This window comes from Equus asinus, chromosome 2 (assembly GCF_041296235.1).
Source record: "Equus asinus isolate D_3611 breed Donkey chromosome 2, EquAss-T2T_v2, whole genome shotgun sequence".
Lineage (NCBI taxonomy): Eukaryota > Metazoa > Chordata > Mammalia > Perissodactyla > Equidae > Equus > Equus asinus.
In genome coordinates, this window is record NC_091791.1 from 48,936,278 (window position 1) to 48,953,920 (window position 17,643).

General features: G+C 40.5%; 1 protein-coding gene across 4 annotated transcripts in view; it reads left to right on the forward strand.

Moving 5' to 3' along the window:
• The first annotated feature begins 462 nt into the window (after window positions 1-462).
• BICC1 (BicC family RNA binding protein 1) overlaps window positions 463-17,643 on the forward strand; it is a 266,296-nt gene continuing 249,115 nt past the window's right edge. For 2 of the 4 annotated variants that reach the window (XM_044755187.2, XM_044755200.2), the window contains exon 1: window positions 465-932. In XM_044755187.2, the coding sequence (XP_044611122.1) occupies window positions 743-932 (190 nt within the window). In that variant the 5' untranslated portion in view covers window positions 465-742. Of the gene's footprint in view, window positions 933-17,643 lie in introns of all 4 variants that reach the window. The other 2 variants (XM_070488055.1, XM_044755191.2) reach the window with 2 other exon arrangements.

Genomic DNA, 17,643 nt, shown 5'->3' on the forward strand with positions numbered 1-17,643 from the left:
GAACAGTCTGGTTTGAACCTTTAGTGGAGGAATGAAGTGCTTGTAAGCGATGACCGCAGTGATGCCTGAGAGAGGTGGATACTGTTTCTTCCGCAAGCCTTCTCTTTTCTTCTCCGTCCCGTTTCCAACTTTTGGGACCGACTGGGGCTGAGTTTTAGGGGGTAGCGTGTGTATGGAAATAGAAGGGGATTGTGCGTGCACTTCTTGCGCGTTCGGGAGGGTGCTGTGCTTGAACATGGCGAGCGTGTGTTTGAAGAACTCTGAGAAGATGCGTGCGGGACAAGGTTTACCCGTGTAAGTGCAAAGGAGCGGCAGTGTGTACGTGGTGAGTGTGCGCGCGCGAGTGTGCCAGCGCCAGGGGCCGCCCGCCCGCCGAGGCTCCCGTGGGCCGGCCGGGCCAATGAGCGCGCGGCGGCCGGGCGGCGGGCGGGGAGGGGGCGCCGGAGCCCTGCGGATGGAGGCGCGGGCGGCGCGGCGCGCTCAGTCCGCGCTGGCGCTGCTGCCGGGGGGCGGCGCAGCCACTGGCCCGGGACCGGGGCCGGGAGCCGGGGCGGCCGGCGGCGGGGGCGGCGCCCGGGGCTGGGATGCGTCGGGGGCTCCGTGGCGGCGGCTTTGGCGGCGGCGTCGGCGGCTGCGTGGGGACGAGCTAGCGCCGCGGCCCGGGGAGCCAGTCGAGCCCGGCGGGCGAGCGGAGGCGGCGGCGCAGGCAGAGCGGCCGGAGCCCGAGCGCCGCGCGCCCACCATGGCCGCCCAGGGCGAGCCCGGCTACCTGGCGGCGCAGTCGGACCCGGGCTCCAACAGCGAGCGCAGCACCGACTCGCCCGTGCCCGGCTCCGAGGACGACCTGGTGGCCGGGGCGCCCCTGCACAGCCCCGAGTGGAGCGAGGAGCGCTTCCGCGTGGACAGGAAGAAACTCGAGGCCATGTTACAAGGTAGGCATCCCCCCGCGTTTTCGGATCCCCGCCCGAGCCCCCCGCTCCTCCCTGCCCCAGCGCCCGCCACTCCGGGCCACAGCCGACGTAGTTCCCCGGTCCCCTCCCCCGCGGGGCCGGAGGACACCCAGGGAGTGGAGCCCTCGCGGGGCTCCCCACCCTTCCACGCCTCCCAGGTCTACAGGCACCGGGAGCCCCGTGCTGACTTGACCCTCTTCAGGGAAGCCGAAGGCCGAGTTTGTACGGGCGCGCCCAAGTTGCGTTCTGGACTTCGGAGATGTCAACTTTTGTCCGGACACCTGGGCTGTGCCATCCGGAGCCACTGGGACCGCACAAAGTATGCGTGACTCTCTTCCCACTGCCTGGCAGCCCTGAGTTCTAGCTCTGTCCCTCTCTGCTCGTGTCAGTATCCACTTCCTCCAGCTGAGGGGCCTTGTCTCGCTATTGGGAAACGCTCTGCAGATGTCATGGCTTAAGACAGGAGTTCCCGCCCCCCCACCCTCCACGCGGGCGTTAAGAGGGGCCAGGACGGGGGTGAGCAGCCAAAGCGTGGGGATTGTGTCAGGGCAGTGCTGCTGGGTTGGAGGACAGTGTGTGTTCATCTCCTAACAGGCTTATAAAACACATCTTGAGTTACACTCAGTTCATAAAAATCTTCCTGTACTATGGATGTCTGACTTTGTCTTTCACAACTTGGGACTTTTTTTTTTTTTTAACTCTCTCGTTTCTCTGGGACTTTCCAAGGCATAACGGCTTTAACCAGATCCGAGTGGAAACAAATTCTGATTGTTAATGAGATGATTGGAGCTCTCAGAATGTTAAAATGTCCAAGGTCATTCTGACCTTTCTTAAAAATGCTAATTACTAGCCTACCTTGAACCACCAATGTGGCTCATTTCCTTCATCCAAAGAAATAAGGTAGTTTGAATGACTGTCATTCTTAAAATACTGTAGAGGACCGGGCATTGATTTCACTAAGGGCACCGTGGTGGATTCATTCAGTAGCTAGTGTCCTTATATCAAGGGAGGATTGGAGCTTTCGAACTTTCTTTTGTGGCTTTAAGCATAACTTACTTTGACTTTATCAGTCGATGCATCACAGTGTGGGAGCTGTTTAGGCCTCTGTGGAACTGCAGTGGCTTTTTAGAACAATTAAACAGGTTATTTTAAGAGAGAACAACATGTTTTCCAAAACAATAACTTGCTGGAAACAAATAGCAGGAGTGTTTGGCAGGCGTTTTTGGATGAGCCTCAAACTCATCTCCCTTGTTGCTTATTTTTATTGATAAACATCCCCAGTGCTTGTCATGTTTCTGTCCCTCTGCCTTTTTTCCCCCTTATATTACTTAACTTTCTGGAGAGTCACTTCGTTGATAAACTGTCCAAGTGAGAATATGCAAAGTGGATTTGGGAATTACAGCCCCAGTTGCATTTCAGGAACCCATTTTGGTTGTTTCATTTGTTCTATGGTTCTTTTTGCCTGATTTCTGATTATTAAACAAAATATTCAATTTACTCACAAAAATATTGTCGTGAGATTGTTTGGATTGAACTGATAGAGCACAGACCCGTCCTTTCAACAGATTTCCAGTTTGTTTTCTAGGTGGGTTTGGAGTGATGCGAAAGATGGATCTTCTAGCACTGCGTCTCCCTTACCTGTTAGACCCGTGCACATCCAGTGACGACAGTGACGTTGGCTTCTAGGAAGCCCTCATGCATAACCTGAGCTTTAGAGGTGGATTTCTTTTTTGAATTAATTCATTTTCATTTAGAATAAAATGAAATATGAGTGGGGCCTTTTTAAATTTGAAGGCTCTCCCCTTTGGAGGTGTGATATTCTGACATGAGGTGGTTTCACATTGCTTAGCAGTGGTAAAGTTTCTTTCACAGAAAGCCTTGACAGAGTTAACATTTCTTCAACAACCTGTATATCATGAAATATTCACATCCAACCCCAAAGAATTCTTTAGTGATTGAACATAGTGGTTAGATTAACTTTCCAAAATCACCAGTAAGTGAATTATGCCTTCTAAGAAAGTGAAGTTGGAACACGTTTGACAGTAGCACCCAGAGCACAGTGTACCAAGGCGTTTTGTGATGCGTATTTCCTGGTGTCGCATCATGTAGAACCACCGTGTCTGAAGGAGGAAGACTAATTTTCTGAACCAAACATAATCATGTGCCTCATTGCTTTATACCAGGTGGTTATAGCAAGTGTGGGCACTGGAATCACTCAGACCCAGGTTCAAATCCCTGTGGGACCTTGGGACGCTAGAGTTTTGTGAGAAATTAAAAGCGAGAATGCCTAATAATCTAAAACTTGCCACACTGTTTGGTAAATTATAAGGGCTTAATATATATATCAGTTGCTTTTATTATTATTAATAATAAATATTACAGCATGGGTTCAAAAGATTTCCTGTGCCTATCACCATTTCTGACATATAGTATATACTTAAATATTTCAGGAACAAAAGAATTTTGCAGTTTCGTAATTACAGAAGGAAAATAGATAGAGACCAAGGTAGGAAGTTTGGTAAATCAACAAATATTCTATTATTGTCAGATATTCTTGGGTGGAAATTTTTTCATTTGAAAAGTGCCAAGTAAGTAAAGTCTGTATTTGCCTGGTTGGGTTTCTGATTATTGTGAATTTGGATTTGCCATTTTTCTTTTTACAATCGCCTTAAAATATGTGCAGGTTTCCAATTTAAATCAGGATAAATAAAATTATCTGCTTTTAAGTCTGCATGGTGCAGATTGGTGTTTATAATGCTTGGAATTTCTTTCCAGAGAGACTGTCCTGGGGGCAAGTTAATCTTTAATGGGTTGTATTTTTATTAGTAGAGAAATTCTTTTACGCAATGGACCAAAAATTCAGTGAGGTTGAAATATGGGCAGTAGGGTAGTGGTCAAAGAAATGAAATACCATTCTTGGATGATCATTAAATACCCAAAGAATTGATACGCATGAAAACCACCAGGCCAAAAATGTAGGGGGAAATCACTAGTTTTTATTTTTGTCTAATAACTACTTTAGAACAGTCACGTAGCATTTGACGGTTTTGTTCAAATCTAAATGAAGATTATTGATTTTATAGGTCAGCGGTTTTTTAAATGGGAATTTATTTTCAAGTTTAGGTTTTTGATGAGTATGGTCAGCATTGGAATGGATGCCATGGACAGCATTGTTTAATGATAAAGAAAAATAGTTTTTAATTTATTTAATACTGATCTTCAAAATTTAGATTTCGTGCTTCATGTGAGATAATACTGTTGATTCATTTAAGTCAATGAAATATGATTTATGGTATGTAAAGAGGGAGGAGAGTGGTATAGAGGAAAGTCACGGAGAAAGAGGGAAATAAATGGGTCAAAAGAGTTAGAAATACAGTCTTGGTGTTTGCCAGAGTTGTGAGAGGCAAATGTGGAATTTGTATATTTATACTTTCTTTTTTGGTTGTTTTACGTCTTACTGTTAGACTTTTCTTTTTATGTTGAAAAACATGTATGTGTGTCATACAATTAAAAATTCATACATAAAATTTAGAAGCATAGGCATTTTCAAAGTTCTGAATCCCTCGTGTTTCATCATAGAAAGGAGGAAATATTTCATGGGGAGAAATGGCCTATTGTCAGGAACCGAGTTTGACATCTGGTGGGCTTTTAGGATATTGCTGTTAAAGATTTAAAAACCATGTTGCGTTTTTACAATGATAGGCACAATGGGGGTCATTTGCTGCTGCTTGCTTGAGTAGCAGAACTAACCACGAAACTAGGTTATCACACGTCATTGATTAAAATAAGAGCAGCAATTATGTTATTTCTTTAATTCAGCAAACTTTAGTAAAGATTGTCTTATGATTTGGTGAATAGATAATTTTTTAGATGTTTTTGTGGGAGCAGGGAGAAATAGGAAGCAAAAATATATGAAAATGGGAGAGTAATGGAAGTGAAGATAAATGAGAGCTAAGCTTAATGTAGTTTTCTAGTTAATGCTTGGTTAAGGCTAATAAAGAACCAGTCAAATAACTTTATGAAGCTTAGTGGTTAAAGGCACAGGGCTCTGGGCAGACTTGGATGTGTTAGCTTTTAATAGGGAGCTTGGGAAAGTGTGTCACCTGCAGCCCCATTTCTAAAAGGGGGTGTTAATAATAGTGCCTGCAACCTTAGGTGGTTGTGACGATTAAGAGAAAAAAGATGTATGTGAAACATCACAGTGCTGGCCACATAGGAAGTGCTGAATAAATTAATAACCATATTCGTCGTAAACCGTAGTTCATAAAATGCACATTCTTATATTGAAAATGAAAATCAAGTATATTGGAAAATGAATTAGATGGTCTTATGATAAATGAATATTCACAGCTATCTAAAGATTATTATTGGCCCACCTGGTAGCTCACAGTGTGCCGAGTATATCAGCTCCTTGTAAAGGTGAGTGAGTACAGACCGAGTAAAACTACATTAGACAGGAGTGTGGAATTCTAGATTTTGCTCAGGATGAGAGGGGTTTATATCCTCTTAATTATAATTGTTCTTGCCTTGAATGTGTTTCGTTCTTTGAACGGTCCTGAGCCAGTCACTTCTGATATTTTTCCTAAAGACTGGCAGCAAAATCATTTAATCTCCCTTCTAGTTTTATGTTGCCCTGAACTTGTCATTCATGGGTGTCTAGAAAGAGACGTTTTCAAAGCAAATGCTGTGCCTGGGCGAACGTTCTGTTTGCTCACTTGTGAAATAGGGACAATGGCAGTGCAGTCTTCTGGGGATGTTGCGAGTGCTGAATGGGACGATGCGTGTAAAACACTTCGCCCAGCGCCAGGCACGTGGTGCTGAGTAACCCTTCGTGCCGTGGCAGCGCTGTGCCATGTGATTCCAAAACACTAGGAAGCAAGTGCTTGCCACTTTTTTTTAAAAACTGCATGTGAGTGTGTCTTTTAGGGGAAGGGGGTGATTTACTTTTTAGTGAAAGTCTTCCTCCAGTCAGAAAGTTTGTTAGGACGGTTGTAGTTGAGCCAGAGAGCATAACTGAACGTTAAGATTGCTTTACAAACTCAATGAAAAAATCCCTCAGAGGTTGGATAGCTTGACAGCTTTAAAGAGCTCAGGAACTGCCATCAGACTGGATGGATTAGAGTCCTGACTTTGCCTCTCGTAGAGTCCTGTGAGGAGGAAATGAGATGGACATTACAGGCTGTGCTCGGGGGCATGGAATAAGCCCTCTCAGAAAGTGTGCACACGCTCGGTAAATCTTATCTCTGTGAAGACTTGTGGGGTTTTGGTTAAGTTGATCATTGATAAGTTAAAACACAGAAAGGAATGCCACATCAATGATTTTAACAGGCAGGAATGTATTTGGCTGCGACTAACAGAAATCCCAACATAAAGTGGCTTAAACAAGCTGGGGGTATATTTTTCTCACCCAACAAAAAATCTGGGGCTAAGAGGTCCAGGCCCCAGTAGCTGCTGAGGGGGCCTTAAGGAGCCCAGCGACTTCCCTCCTTGCCTCTGCCATCCTTAGGCTCCGGCTTTTGGCCTCATTGTCCTAGTCTGGCTGTGGCTGTGCCTTGAGGTACATCAGTGGTCTGTGCAGGGAAAAGGGAGGAGAACAAAAATTGTTTTCCAGTCAAGATTTTGCCTTTTTATGTGACAAGGAATTCTCTGTGCTGGAACTTCCGTTTGTATTTCTTTGGCTGTTCTTTGCTACAAGAGATTCTGGGAACTTAACTGCTTTTCCACCCTCTCTAGTAGAAGTGGCAAGGAAGAAGGGGGCCTGAATGGACACTGAGAGATCCAGCCCGTAACTTCCCCACAATGGGTGGAGCCGAGGGCGCTGTGACAGAAATTCCAAGCTGTAATTGAGGCAAAAGCCTACCTGTATTGGAGATTTGGGCATGCATTGATAATCCCTAGAAATCTAGATTATTTGGTAATGTTATTTGTAGATGGAATTTCTTTCTTGGCATAATCCAGGAATAAACCTAAATTCCAATGAGGAGATACCTTTGATCATGTGAAACTGTTCTCATCTTGTTACTTCTTACTCCTTTTACAAGCAGGACCTAGGGCCACTGAGTACTCTATCTTTTTTTTCCTCCACTGTTTTCACCATGTCAAATGCCCTTTTTTTTTTTTGCGAGGAAGAGAGGCCCTGAGCTAGCATCTGCCGCCCGTCTTCCTCTGTTTTATGTGGGACGCCGCCACAGTGTGGCTTGATGAGCCGTGCTAGGTCTGCGCCCGGGATCCGAACCTGTGACCCCCAGGCCACTGAAGTGGAGTGCACGAACTTAACCACTCTGGCACGGGCCGGCCCCGCCAAGTGCTTTTTTAAATTGAAAATTACACAACGGAATACAAATGTCCATTTTACCTTATATTACTCCAAGATATGCTTTCTCTCTCTTCCTTCCTGCCCACCACCCATCTCAAATTGCTTTTAGAATCGGCAGGTTCAATGTAGTTCATTCCTCTGCCCTTTTGGCTTTTCGTAGATTGGTCATTGCAGTATAATCTGGCCAAGAAAGCCAGAATCTGTTCAGAAGATGAGGTCATTTTGGAGGCAGTTTGATAGTAAGATTATCATCAGATTTTTGCCATGTTTTGCTGTTTGAGATTGTACAGAATGATGAGCTAATAAAATATACCAGTTGTCTCATCCTTGGTTTATTCTGTTTATTTCAAAATTTAGTTCTTAAAAAATACATGGGATAATAGTGACCATACAGATTCCTTTTTAAAAAATGCTTAAGGGGCCGGCCCAGTGGCACAGTGGTTAAGTGTGCATATTCCGCTTCTCGGCGGCCCAGGGTTCGCCAGTTCAGATCCTGGGTGAGGACATGGCACCGCTTGGCACGCCATGCTGTGGTGGGCGTCCCACATATAAAGTAGAGGAAGATGGGCACAATGTTAGCTCAGGGCCAGCTCTCCTCAGCAAAAAGAGGAGGACTGGCAGTAGTTAGCTCAGGGCTAATCTTCCTCAAAAAAAATAAATAAATAAAAATAAAAAATGCTTAATAAACTACCCGGGATGAGGCACAATTTTGGTGCTAATTGATAACGGTTTTTGCAGTGTGGGGGGATGAGCTTGGCAAGAAACCGTTGTTATGCTGCAAAAGCCACCACAGTTGATTTTTAATCTGTGTGGTGCTAGCCTTTACGGCATTATCCAAAATGCACACACCATTAATAGAAGCATTTTGTGGATGCTATACATTTATAAATCCATTTCCTACCTACTAAGCTACTAATAACTGTAGGTGATGAAAACATTTATGTTTGTAACAGGTATTAAATCCTGTTACCATTTATGATGTTGGCATATAGAAAGGATAATGCTCACTTTCTAGCTATAAAGTCATTTCTCTGTTACAGTGAATAAGATAAACCATGTGTTAGTCTGCATATTGAGTTGATCTGGAGCTTAACTACATCTCTTGTATAGGAAGAAGCTTAAATGATTGGATTTGAAAATTAGCCATTGCTGTTTTCTTTCCTAATTATGAAAGTAATACAAACTTATTATAGAATACTTGAAAGTAAAAACTGGTGTAAAAAAAGAAAAACCGAAAGTCATCTCTAAGTCCAGAATCCAGCAATAACCACTGATAATATTTTGGGTTTTTTTGCTGATCCTTAAAAATTTTGCCCATACGTAATTTATTTTTGCAACGGATATTGAGTTCCTACCATGTGTTAGATACTGTGTAAGGCTTTGGGGATGCTTACTCTTGTGTGACTTGGGTCCCCTAAATTCTGAACTAGGATCACACTTCACTTCTTTTTCACTTAATGTTGTATCATGGATATTTTTCAGTTCATTAAAGATTCTTAAAGAACACGTTTTTAAATGGCTATAAAATATTCCCTCGACATATCATACTTTGCTTACACTTCATGACATTTCATAATGTTTTTAGGTGGCCAGGTAGTGGGAAGAACCTAATGTTTCTACTCAAACTGCCCAAGATTCAGGTCCTGCCTCTATCAATTGGTTGTGTGGCCTGGGGTAAGGAATAAGTTCTCTGAACCTCCGTCTTCTCATCTCTAAAATGGAGATAAAAGTATCTTCTAGGTTGTGAGGGTTAGAAATACCGTATATAAAGCACCCAACAGTGCCGAATCCAGTGCACACAGTCAAGAAATGACGGATGAGGAATATTACTACTACTGCCCCAAACACTTTTGCCTAAAAACGCTTCATACATCCTTGACTTTTCTTATAGGAAAAATTCTTACTAGTGAAATTTTTGAGGCAAAAAGCATGGACATTTTAAGGCTTTTGATAAAGTTTGCAAAATTATTTTCTAGAAAGACTCACAGGTTAAGCAGAAGAGACAACAGATCCGCAGGATATCTGCTGCTTGTGCCTATGATCCTACAACCTGGCTTGTTTGAGCTCGTGGTTGTGAGAAATTAGGAAGTAATTGAGTTAGCAATCCAGAGTTAGAGTTCTGTTTGTTTCTTTCACTGAAAAGTTTGAATGATGTTTATCTTACCTGATTAGCATGTCTGTGGCTCAATAGTTCTTAAAATTTGTGTGCGTAAAAATCACCTGAAGAGATTGTGCAAAAAAGCAAACTCTGGGCCTCTCTCAGAGATTCCGATTCTGTAGGTTCGAGAGTCGTAGTGGTGGTAGGAATCTGCATTTTGAAAAGAATCTCATGTGAGTCTAATGTAGGTGGTCCCAGGACCACACTTTGAGAAACATCATGAGGTAGTTAGAGGATGATGATCAAAGTTAAGACGATTCAGATCCTTTTGTTTCTTTGATTCCTTTTACCCTTGAAGCTAGTGCTTTCTCCATGTTCTTGAACCATCTTGAAGCATTCTAGTCTAGGAGCATAATTTATAACTGGCATGATGTTGTTTATAGTGGCTTGTTGTAAGGGACTTGAAGGAAGAACACAAACCTATATATTCCTGTGGAGGGGATATAGTATCTTGTTGCACAGTAGGCTCAGAGTGCATTTAATTTCCTTACAAACTCCTGTTAACTTACATGTAATAGACACCTATTTAATATATTATGAAATAACTTAAAATCACACATTTTTTACTATAGAAATTTAAAAAGCTATGTGAAGAGAAATTTTAAAAAGAAAAATAATCATCAGTGATGTCCCCATCCTAACAGCTATTTTTATTTTTCTACCTTGAAATATCGTCCTTGACCATTTGGACAGAGTTTATGTAGCTGCTATTGTAGCATTAACTACTGTTTTATCCTCAGCATTTTAACCTAATATAGTAAAATGTGGTATAGACCACCTTATTGTGAACATGATTGTGTAACTTTATTCTCCTTTGGAACTTTATTCTAAGGAAAAAAATTGAGAAATATGGTTACTGAAGAATGGTGGTGATTTTAAAAGCAGCAGCTGACTTTAAGCACTTACTGTGTGTGAGACATTGTTCTTGATGTTTTATGTCTGTTCAGTCTTGTCAGCCTCTCATGCAACAACCTGTGAGATAGAGATGCTGTTGAGATTTGCATTTTACAGACAAAAAGTCTGTAAACCCTTTAAACTTGGGGCCCTTGTTTCTTTTTGGAATTCCGAGTGGATCTAGATTGTAGTTTTCCTCTGAGGTTTGTTGTGGAGTCTACACTCTTGTGTAGTGTGGTGACAGGTCAGATCTGAGCCCAGGAGGATGAAGTGTGCTCCAGAATAGGTTACAGTGCTCCCCGGGTCCCTGCTGAAATGCAGAGGAGTGTGGTGGTAGGCACAGAGCTGGGTCAGAATTCCGAGGGAGAATGCTCCAAAGCTCTGCCTTCTACTAGCTTAGGTTAAGTTTTCTCAGTTTCCTTCTTTGTCAAATGGAGCTAATAATGCCTCTTTTCTCAGGTTATTGTGAAGATTATATGGTAATGTTTGTAAAGTTGACTCACAGTTGATCCCTTGTAAATGGTCTGTATGTTTCAAATTCATCTCCTGTTCCTCTCCAACATCTAGCCTAGTGCTATGAAAGTAGCCATGCTATGTTTAGAGAATAAATGACCCATGATGGGTCTGGATTAGAACCTCTGTCCCATTTTGGCCTGGTGGACCTGGCATTGACCTCATGGAATGGAACTTTGAAGCTAGGACATGTGGTTGACCTAGAAACACCAAACAGTTCTGCCTTACATAAGCAAGGCAGAGTAATTCTCCACATGCAAAGTGGTCTGTCTTCACCCTCAGTCTAGGGGCTGTGTAAAATGTTGTACTCTTAGCAATGGGACATTAGTGTGGAGCTTTGAATGAGGATATGCAAAAGTTAATTCAAGTGAGGCTACTGTTGAATAATTTATATCTGTGTCTGATCTGGATTAGTTTTATACATTGAAATTTATCAAAGTTAGTATAATTTTTCAATTTATTTAGTTGCAGAAGCTGAATTATCTTGTTCTTACAATAATACATCTCCAGGTACTTGTTTAAATATGATCTTAAAGCATCTCAGATACTAATCCTTTCTTAAAAGGAGTGGTCTTTTATGTTAGTTTTCTCATTGTACCAGGATACTCATTGAGGTATTTTGTGTTAGAGGGAAGTAAGCCACTCCTAGCAGAATGGGTGACCAGGAGTCAGGTGACTTGAGTTCATGACCCAGTCTTGCCACTGACACTGTTGCCTTGGACAAGTCATTTAACCTCTCAGAGTTTTTGATTAGATGCCGCTAAAATCCCTTCCAGGTCCAATTTTCTGAGTCTTTTGTACAGTATACAAATACAAGCCCAGTATACAAGCCCAGTAGTACTTGGTGTGTGGTGTTGGAAGCTGACTTAGCTCTACATACATGAGTAGTTTTGGTAGGAATTTGTCTTGATTTGTACCACATACATGAAGATTCATAGCAAATGGGGAAAGTAGTGGAATGAGGACCGTTGGAGAGTCTTGGCTCTGGAGGAGCAAGCACTCATGAGAGAGCTAACTCATAAGCTCTGCTTTCTGACATCTTGGCAGTCAGGTTTCCAGTGCCCTGTCTTCTGTGGGCTATATGTTAGCTAATTTCAGGTTTTCTACTGTAACTGAGTGGCGATAACAGTGCCTAAACCCTAGTTGAGACTTGTTGGTGTTGATACTGTGTTAGATGAATAAAGGAGATTGTATGCTTCCCTGAGTGGCATCTTTTTGTCACATTTTCCTTCTCCTCTCCCAATTTGTCCAGTTGTCGAGCTTCATGTACCACAATTTATATCCATCATTTAAACCACTAGAGAAACATAGCAGGGAAATGTAATAATGTTCATTAGATTAAAGTCTCAATTAAAAAGACATCTGTATGTCCAAATTTTAAATATTTTCAGAATTGTTTTAGTTTCTTGTTGATTATTGAGAACTAACACAATATTTCTCTTATCTTGTATAGAAGATCAATGAAGCTTGTATTATCTATGTTTTGAGTTGGTCCCTTTATTATATTCTGAGCTTTTGAAGTGCTGTTCCAAAGCAGAGTCAATATTTTGGTAAGATTTTATCTTTTAAATTGCTTGATTATAATGATTTAATTTAAAGAGCCAGAAAAATATAAGTTTAGCTTAAGTGTTGGAAAAGGAATCATATAAAAATATGTTTATTTTAAGCCAGGGGGAATGTTTTTCTTAAATTAAAATATTTTTTATACGGGAAAAGGAAACCCAAGATTAGCATAGATCTATAGAGTTTTTATTTTTTTACTGGGATCTATATTTTAGTAAAACATTTCTGGCAGTCATACTGTTACCTAAACAGAAATATTGCCTTCAACTATATATTTACTATCAGTGAATGGACATCTGGGATGCATTATCTATGGAAAGTTATATTTGACCAAGTCAAAACAACTAGGCTCGAGCAACAAAATATTATAAAAATGGATTTGAATTTGAAGGATGTTCTGCATAAGTGATTAGCTTTCAAGCTTATGAAAATTGTCTCATAAATCATTTGGGAATAGTGAGGCCATCTGAAGAACCCAATGGGAAATCATTGTATGTGTTTAAAAAAATCGTGAGGTCATGTTATGGGACAGCACAAGTGAATGAGGCCTTTTAGCTTTATGAGGAAAACAATCTAGTAGAAGAGTGGAAACTTACCTCTACTTATTCACAGAACAGAAAAAATCGTCCCATAGAGTAAGGCCCTACTCCATGTGCATCTTAGCCTGGGTTACCTACCTCTGTCCCACAAGATAAGGGCTTGTGACAGCTAGTTTATTGGGGAAGTACTTTCAAGGGGAGAGGTGAGGGAAGAAGGAAAGTTAAACAGGGAAGAAGAAGGCAAAGCTGATATAATGAGCTGGTTACCTTTGAGGGCATTATTGACCTGGTTACCTCTGAGGGCAACTGCTGTTTCTGGTGAGTCCCAGAGATTACATCCCTAAATCATCTGTCTAAAGGACTAAAAGGAACATTTGTCTGTCAGCTTCTGTCTCTCTTTGAAGAGGATTGAGGGTTGCCCCATGGGGATTGTCTACCTTGCCCTTCTGGGTTACATATGTGTGACTTATTGGCCCCTGTGGGCATCCAGCAAGCTCTCAGAGCAGGCAGTGAGAAGTGCATCTTGTGTAAGCTTGAGATGAAGCACTGTCAACACAAAGTGGGTTGACACCTGCACAGAGCTGTTTACTGTGGTCTGACTGGAATCAGAGATGAGGTATAGTGGAGATGAGATGGTGTATAAGATAGTGTGTACAGTACATTATCTTTATATACTTTAAATAAAAAAAAAATTCAGAAAGGGAGATAGAGAAGTGGATGTTTAAAATATTTCATATGCTTTGTTCTAAATCAAAGAAAAGCCATTGCTGTAGATTCTTGGTAAGTGTTCTTGTGTGTGTTTCTGTTGAGTATGCTGTAATATAAGATTATGGAAATAAACCTGCCTGTGTTCAGCAAGATGGTGGAATAGGAAACCCCAGACCTCTTTCCCCCCAAAAAATACCAACTTAACAACAATCTTCAGTCCAAAAAGCTGTTATGAGAATGCCCAGGCAAACTCAAAACCAAGAACAGCTGCACTGAAATGGGTAAGGAAAATGGTTTCACTTAATCTACATCAGCCTCTCCCACAAGCCAGCAAAGCTAGCAATTGGAAGGAAAAGCCCAATGTTCTCCTTCTCCCTTGAAAGGGAAAGAGAATAGTGGAACATAGGTCTAATATTCCAGCTTTTTGGGGGGCTATTTGAAGGATTGATTTCTATTTCACCTAACTTGGAGCACTAATGGGGAACTGGCATACTTTGGTTGCCTTGGGGCAACTGAGCTCAAAATAGCTCAGCAGCCTGTGGCAGTGCCAGAGAACCTACAGTACTGCAGACAGACACCAGAGGTAGTCAGAGACTAAAGCCTCATGAAAAAGAAACCAGCAGTTCCCTTTAATTGAAAAATTACATAGACTAACCCAGAGAAGTCACATCCTCATAAAAGATTTGAGAGGCCCCCAGAATCTCTACCCAGACTGATTGGTCAAAGTCTTCCACTGTACAAAGCTAGTCTGTAAAGCCTGGGAGAAGTGGGTGTTTTTTTAAATGCAAAAATCACAACAAAAATTAAGGCACATGAAAAAGCAGAGAAACATGACCCAATCAAAGGAACAAAATAATTTTCAGAAATTGACCCTAAAGAAATGGAGATCTATGAATTACCTGACAAAGAATTCAAAATAATTGTCTTGAAGAACTTCAGTGTGCTTCAGGAAAACACAGATAAACAAGTAAATGAAATAAGGGAAACAAAGCTTGAGCAAAATGAGAATATCAACAAAGAGATAGAAACTAGAAAAAAGAATAAAACAGAAATCCTGGAGCTGAAGAATATAATAACTGAATTGAAAAACTCACTAGAGGGGCTCAATATCAGACTTGATCAACCAGAAGAAAGAATCAGTGAACTTGAAGACATTCATTTGAAATTATCAAATCAGAGAAATGAAAAGAAGAAAATTAAGTGTAGAAAGCTTAAGGGACTTATGGGACACTATTAAACAGACCAATATACCCAATATAGGAGTCCCAGTAGAGAAGAGAGAGATAAGCAGAGAGGTTGTTTGAAGAAATAATGGTAGGAAACATCACAAATCTAAGGAAGGAAATGGACATCCAAATTCAAGAAGCTTAAAAGACTGCAACTAGGATAAACCCAAAGACGTCCACACTGAGACACATTATAATAATCAACCTGTCAAAAGTCAAAGATAGAGAAAATCTTGAAAGCAGCAAGAAAAAAAATGACTCATTATTTAAAAGGGAGTTCTCATAAGATTATCAGCAGATTTCTCAGCAGAAACATTATAGGCCAGAAGGGAGTGGAAGGATGTATTCAAAGTACTGAAAGAAAAAGAGAAACTGTAACCAAGAGTACTATATTCAGCAAAACTGTCCTTCAGAAATGAAGGAGAAATAAAGACCTTCCCGGATAAATAAAAGCCGAGGGAGTTCCTCACCACTAAATATGCCTCACAAGAATTGCTAAAGGGAGTCCTTCAAGTTGAAACAAAAGGACACTGTACAGCAACACAAAAGCATATGAAAAGATAAAGCTCTCTGCTAAAGAAAATACCTGTAGAAGAAATGAGAAAAGAATCAGAACGTGTCACTATAAAAAAAATCAATGAAACACAAACGAAGGCAGCAAGAGAGGAAATGAGGGACAAAATACCTACAGGACATGCAGAAAACAGTTAGCAAAATGGCAGTAGTAAGTCTTTCCCTATCAGTAATTACTTTAAATGTAAACAATTTAAACTCCCCAATCAAGAGACACAGAGTGGCTGAATGGATTAAAAAATCATGATCCAACTGTATGCTATCTACAAGAGACTCACTTTAGATATAAGGATATATACAAGCTGAAAGTGAAAGGATGGAGAAAGATTCTGTGCAAATGGTAACCAAAAGAGAGCAGGGATGACCATACTCACATCAGACAAAATAAACTTTATGTCAGAAACTATCACAAGAGACAAAGAAGGTCGTTGTATAATGATAAAAGACTCACTTTGCCAGGAAGATAGAACAATTATAAATATATGCATCTAACAGCAGAATACCCAATTATATGAAGCAAATATTGACAGAATTAAAGGGAGAAATAGACAGTAATACAATAATATTAGGAGATTTCAACACCCCACTTTCAATAAGGGATAAATCAACCAGACAGAAGGTAACAAGGAAAGAGAGGACTTGAACAACATGATAGACCAATTGGACCTAAAAGACGTATACAGAACACATCACTCAATAACAGAATACATATTCTTCTCAAATGCATATGGAACATTCTCTAGGATAGATCTCATGTTAGGCCACAAAACTAGTCTTAACAAATTTAAGAAGATACTTGTCATACCAGGTATCTTTTCTGACCACAGTAGAATGAAACTAGAAATCAGTAGCGAAAGGAAAACTGGAAAATACATAGATATGTGTAAATTAAATAACACGCACCTGAACCATCAGTGGATCAAAGAAGAAAACTGAGGCAAAATTAGAAAATATCTTGAGACATGGAAAATGAAAATACAACATATCAAAACAATGGGATGCAGCAAAAGTACTACAAAGAGGGAAGTTTATAGTGGTAAATACCTACATTAAAAAAAGAAGAAAGATTTAAAATCAACAACCTAACTTTGAAACTTAGGGAACTAGAAAAAGAAGAGCAAACTAAACCCAGAGTTAGTGAAAGGAAGGAAATAATATTAGAGCAGAAATCAATGAAATAGAGAATAGAAAAATCAATGAAATAAAAGTTGGTTCTTTGAAAAGATCAATACAATTGACAAATTTTTAGCTATACAAAGAAAAAACACAACAAAAATCAGAAATGAAGAAACATTACAAGTAATGCCACAGAAATAAAAAGGATCATAAAAGATACTGTGAACAATAATATTCCAACAAGTTGGATAAACTAGAAGAAATGGATAAATTTCTAGAAACATAGAATCTACCAACACTGGGTCTTGAAGAAATAAAAAATCTGAACAGAGCAATAACTAGTAAGGAGATTGAATCAGTAATCAAAAACCTCCCAACAAAGAAAAGCCCAGATCCAGTTGGCTTTACTGGAGAATGTTACTAAACCTTTAGAGAAGAGTTGACAGCAGTTCTTCCCAAACTCTTCTGAAAATTTGAGGAGAGATGATTTCCAGACTCATTTCTATGAGGACCCCATTGTCCTGATGCCAAAATCAAAGATACTACAAGAAAAGCAAACTACAGACCAATATCCCTGATGAATAGTGATACAGAAATCCTCAAAAAAATATTAGGAAACCAAATTTAACAACAAATTAAAAAGGATCATACATCATGTCCAAGTGGGATTGATTTATTCTTAGAATGCAAGAATGTCTCAACCTATGAAAATCAGTCACTGTAATACATCACATTAAGAGATGAAGGATAAAACCTACACGATCATCTCAATTGATGCAGAAAGAGCATTTGACAAAGTCAGCATACTTTCATGATAAGAACATTTAACAAACTGGAAATGGAAGGAAATTACCTCAATGTAATAAAGGCCATTTGTGAAAAGCCCACAGCCAACATCACTTAATGGTGAAAAACGGAAAACTTTTCCTCTAAGATTGGGGACTAGGCAGGGATGCCCGCTCTTACCACTTATATTCAACATAGTACTGAAAGTTATAGCCAGAACAATCAGACAAGAAAAAGAAAGAAAAGGCATCCAAGTGGGAAAGGTTGAAGTAAAATTGTCTCTGTTTGTAGATGACATGAT